General features: G+C 15.9%; 1 protein-coding gene across 1 annotated transcript; it reads left to right on the top strand.

The window, feature by feature from the left end:
* Positions 1 to 35: 35 nt before the first annotated feature.
* PRSY57_1301100 (gamete antigen 27/25) lies at positions 36 to 689 on the top strand (the record flags this gene model as incomplete). The annotated part of the gene is made up of 1 exon (XM_012908948.2): positions 36 to 689. One exon carries the CDS (start codon positions 36 to 38, stop codon positions 687 to 689), a length of 654 nt encoding a protein of 217 aa, XP_012764402.2.
* Positions 690 to 6,386: the final 5,697 nt, after the last annotated feature.

Below are 6,386 nucleotides of genomic sequence, written 5' to 3'. Positions count from 1 at the left end.
CCAAGTTGATCTTGAAATTTTTTTGCAAAGGCATTATGAGTAAGGTACAAAAGGATAGTGCCAAGCCCTTGGATAAATTTGGAAATGTCTATGATTATCACTATGAACATGAAACACATGCCCCTCTCTCACCTCGTATTAGAAAAGTCGGGGATATTGAGTTTCATGCCTGTAGCGATTACATTTATTTGTTGATGACCCTTAGCAAGGATCCTGAGAAGTTTAATTACGCTCTCAAGGATAGGGTTAGTATCAGGAGATATGTTCGCAAGAATCAAAATAGATATAATTATTTTCTTATTGAAGAACATGTCCAAGATAACATTGTCAACAGGATAAGTGATCGTTTAATTACTTATTGTACCGACAAAGAAATTACGGAAGACTACATTAAGAAAGTTGACGATTACTTATGGGTTGAACAAAGAGTAATAGAAGAAGTTTCTATTAATGTTGATCATGCTAGAGAAGTTAAAGAGAAGAAGCGTATCATGAACGACAAGAAATTGATCAGAATGTTATTTGACACCTATGAATATGTCAAGGATGTCAAATTTACAGATGACCAATATAAGGACGCAGCAGCAAGAGTAAGTCAATTTCTTGTTGATGTTGTTGATTCTTATATAATCAAACCAATACCTGCTTTACCCGTATCACCTGATGAACCACATCACAACAATGTTTAATTTTTTTGCAAAATATATATATATATATATATATATGTAATATATATGTAATATTTATATGTTTATATAAATATGCTATATAAGTGTATATAGTAACATACACACATAATAATTTTACATATTAAAAATATGCATATCTGTATATGTTAAGAAAGTATATGTGTAAATGTATAAAACGATATGCAATAATCACTTTACATATTAGAATATACATGTGTATATGTGATGAAAGTATATGTGTATATGTATGCAATAACATACATATATTTGCCACACAAAAATATAGATATAAATATATAGGTATACAAATAAATATATATATATATATATATATTACAATAAAAAAGAGACTATTATATCAGAATTTTTTCTGGTTTTTTCTCTTTTTTTTTTTTTTTTTTTCGCCACAAATATATTTTTTCTTAAAGAAATATCTTCAATGCTATGTACTAAAATAATATACAAAACATGAAGTATTTTTAAAAAAATATATATTACACACATATATACATACATATATATATATATATATATATATATATACATATACATTTTAATATTCGTTAACAAAATGGATAATATATTATATGTATTTTATAAGCGACATAATAATACAATAAAATATATATATTCTCTATAGGGTTATAAAGATTAATCAAAATTCTCTCTCTACATAACTATTGTGCGATATAATACACACATTTATATATATAAAAATAAATATATATTATATAAATTTATACATATATTTCATATATATATATATATATATATATAAGTAGCAAATATAAGGTGGTATTATATGGGTATTCTATTTTATATTATATCATTAAATGTATTAATAAGTATCAAATATTATGATATAATTAAATATATATTAGTTACTTATTAGAAGAAAAATCTAATATATATATTAATTTTTTATTTTATTTTTATTTTATTTTTTTATATCATATGATATGATATAATATTATATTATATTATATTATATACCTGAATATATATTTCTATGCATATATGTGCATTCATATTTAAGTATATTTAATTTTTTTTTTTTCCGACATATTAGTAGTTATGCATACTAATAAATTATATACTATACTTTTGATTTCAACACCAATAAAAAACACGTAGAAACTTTTACCCGAAAAAATTTAAAAATAATATATTAAGAGTATATATAAGTTCTTTTTCTTATAATATATAAAAAAAGAAAAATATATATATATATATATATATATATATTTAGATTATAGAAATAATTTATTTTTTTAATTAATATTAAAAGAAGCATGTTACAAGGTTTACAAATGATTGTATTAATAACTCTTATAAGCCCTTAATAATATTCTTTTCGATTTGTTATAATTCCAGTAGTTAATATTATTAGATTAAATTAAATTCATTATATATATATATATATATATATATATATTTCATTTAATATAATAAAATAAAATTTTATCATTTCTGCATTAATATGAAAAAAGAAATACATATATATATATATATATATATATATATATATTAATGTTGTATTGTCATGTATTATAAAATATTTATATATTTTTTTATATATTTAAAATGTATACAAATGGATTATCTTTTGAACATAATTTTATAAAGGCTTTTCTGAAGTATATTTAATATATTATTTTCTTAAATATATTTCCCCAAGTGATTTTATATAATAAATCAAGGTAATCATAATATATTTTATGCATATTAAGTGTAAGATTAGGATTATTAATATCTGCATTTACATCAACATATGTTTCTTTTAAATATTTTATCCAGGTATAACTCCACATATCATTTGCCTATTTTTTTATAGAAATGTTCAACAGTGTTAAGAAAAACGTTATCTGCATATTTTGAGCAATAATTTTTGAAATGGATAGAAATATTTAAAATTTTTTTTTGTATTTTATTCCTTTGTATATAATTTTATTCATATGCTGTATTTGTTAATTCTTCATTTTCATATCCAGATGGTATAATTACATAAACATTTGTATTTGTGGAATATTCTGTTTCCGCCAATATATATTTTACTTGTTTTGCTATCTTATCTTCATATTTCTTCTTTTTTTTTAATATATTGTTAAAAAATATTCTAAGAGGAAATAAGTAAAATATATATATATATAAATATAAACATATATGTGTACATATGTATAATTCATATTACTCCGTTTATATATTCTTACTTTATATTCCAGGGATAAAAATATTCCCATATGAAAAAAGACATTAAAATAATTTTAACGGATAGGAAATTCATTTTTGTAACAATTCCTATATATATGTATTAATATATGTAATAATTATTTTATGATAATAATGATACTTTCAATGTTGAGGGTTTTATTTTATAGATTTTATTATTTTTATAATTTTATTTATTTATTGATTTTATATATAAAAAAAGTTTATAAAAAATTTTACAATATATATGACATTTATTGGGAGTAATGAAATAACTTCTATAACAAATAAATATAATATGTATATATATATATATATATATATATATATATATATATATATATATAGATATATAGATATATATAGAATATTATATTTATTGTTTATTTAAGAATAAGAAAAAAATATTTTCGTGATATGTTATATTTTATTTATATGAAATTGTATTTCTTGTATTTTTGTATTTCTCATTCGTTCTATTTTTAGAATATATTTTTGACGTAGTTATATTTTTATTTAGTAATTCCTGAAAAAGGTAGCCTTATTTAAATAATAGGAATATCCTTAATATATATATATATATATATATATATTTATTTATTATTATATTTTACTTTTTGTTTATTATGTTATATTTTAATTTTTTTTATGTATTAAATGAGTTAATAATTAATTATTCGAAAAGAATATACTTGTATTTTTATTCTTTTTTTTTTAATAGATTAATTTATATATATGTATGTATTAGATATATTTTTGTTGCATGCACAGTGAAATAGTAAAATAAGAATAAAATAATTGTTATAGAAAGTACTTTTTAGACATATCTATATATATATATATATATTTTATTTTATTTTTCAAATTTTTAAGTATTTTTAATGATCCTATAAAATATGACACAATATATGTATTTAGATATACATTTTTTAAATATTGAAAAAATTTGAAGGGTTAAATAAAGATTTATATTTATCCATGCGTTAAGGGTATTCTTTATAGTATATCCCGTATTATTTCTCTTTAAATTTTTTAAAAAGTAAAAGTATTTATACTTTTCTTGTTTTATTGTTAAACTATTAGTAACAATAAAATAATATATAACAATTGATTATGATGTATTATAATTATATGTTATAAATATTGTTAAATATATATATATATATATTTTTCATTTAAGGTTTTATGAATATTTATTTAAATTTGAACCTATTTTAAAAAAATAAGGAAAAAATTATGAAAATTTTACGTTTATTCAACTAATATATATTATGTGTATTTATATATTTACTTAATAATTCTATTTATTTATTTATTTATTTATTTTAAAGTTCTTATAGTTTTAATTTAATATAAGTTTAATAAATGATATTGAAAAGATAAAAGAAAATATTTTAATTAGATATTTTTAATATTAAAATGACTATTTAAATAAACATACGAAAATTATGTTGTTTTTTACGATAATATATATATTTTTATTTTCCACATATATAATAGATATAAATAAATAAACATATATATATATATATATATATATATATAATAATAATAATATTTGTAATCTAAAAAAGTATATTAAATTGTGTATACCCATAGATAATATTTTTTATGTATTGAAATATAACCACAAAATAAAAAAAAAAAAATTAAAAAATTAATATTTTTTTGTATAAATTGTTTTTTTATTTTTATTTTTATTTTATAAATATATTTATAATTTTTTTTCCCCATTTTTATAATTATGAAAAGTTGCAAAAATAGAATATGGTAAATATATAAGAATTAAAATAGCAACCGAATTTGTAATTCTTTATGATAATAAATAGATTTATTTAAATATTTATATAAATATTTGTAATAGAATCTTTTATTACATAAGTATAATATATTTATTGATGGAAAAAAAAAAAAGAAAAAAAAAAATTAGAATTATATTGCGTATTCTTTATTGATTTGGCTTGATACAGAATTATTAATTATAATACATTAGTAAAATTCAATGTATATTTTTATTTTTTTATTTCATATTTTTTATTTTTTTTATTTTTTCTAGGAAATAAAAATTTGATGAGATAATAGAAATACGTAAATATATTGTGTGTATGTATTTTTTTTTCTAAGAATTATAAAAAACTAAAATATATATATGAAAATTGATTATTTTTAAAATTTATATATTTTTATAATTATATTATATATATATATATATATATATATATATGACATATTAACAGATGTTGGAATTATTTTATAAACTATTTTATTATTAATAAATTTTAAAATAATATTTTTTATATATATATAATTTAAAATATATGTTATAATTATTTTATTATTTTTTTTTTTTTTTCGTATTTTACAAAGAATAAAATATATAGGTCAAATAAAAATAAGAAATATATTCATATGCGTTTAATTAAAAAAGAAATTATATTAATGAATAATATAATAATAAAATAAAATAAAATGATAGTTTTATATATATATTATATATTTATTATGTTAAAGATATTTTTTTAGTAATATTTATGCTATTATGGTATACATTAGAAATAAAAAAAAAAAAAAAATTAAACAAATTAAACAAATTGAACAATTTTTTGATAAAATTTGATAGCAATATTAATTTTCAAATTTAGAAAAATTTATTTTAAATATGATGATTAATTGGAATATATATATATATATATATATATGAATAATTTTCATAAATATTTTTATATATAATATAATATTAGAATAAAAAATACATTAACATTTTCATTATCCTAAAAAAAATGTAAAATTATATATTATATAAATATACTTGGGGTTTAATATATTTATATTTTCATATATAATAAATTATTATATTAATAAAAATACTAATGAAATAAAATTATAATATAATTTGTATTAGAATATATTAAATTTCTATTTATAATAAATTATAATAATATATTTTTGTTTTACCTTTATACCATTTTTATATAATTTATTATATTATGATTAGTTATTTTTGTATTTCCTTAGGAGTACACATAAATAAGTAAATAAATAAATAAAGAAAGAAAGAAAGAAAAAATAAATGTATATAGAAGAATTGGTAGTAAATAAAAATTATGAGCATGTATGAAAATTGACATATAAGTACATAAAAAATAAATCTTTATAAAATAAATAAATGTTAATAAACAATTCTAAATACTGATGGTTTCATAATTTATATTATAAGTGAACCTATAATAAAACTGTAAAATGTTGATTCCTTTTTTTTTTTTTAATATATAAAAAGAATTAAGAAAAAAAATTATGATTTGGTCTTATTTAATGTTTTTAATGGTTCAAAAAAAAAAAAAAAAAAAAAAAAAAAAAAAGTTTTTTTAATTTTTTATATAATAAAAATAAAAATAATTTTTTTTTTTTTTTTTTTTTTATTTTTTTTATTAAAATATTTTAATTTAAAAATTTTTTTTTTAAAAATAATAAAAATAAAATAAAATTATT

The sequence above is a fragment of the Plasmodium reichenowi genome, chromosome 13, assembly GCF_001601855.1.
Source record: "Plasmodium reichenowi strain SY57 chromosome 13, whole genome shotgun sequence".
Taxonomy (NCBI): domain Eukaryota; phylum Apicomplexa; class Aconoidasida; order Haemosporida; family Plasmodiidae; genus Plasmodium; species Plasmodium reichenowi.
Note: the sequence above shows the minus strand (reverse complement) of the source record. Positions and strands in the feature narration are given on the sequence as shown.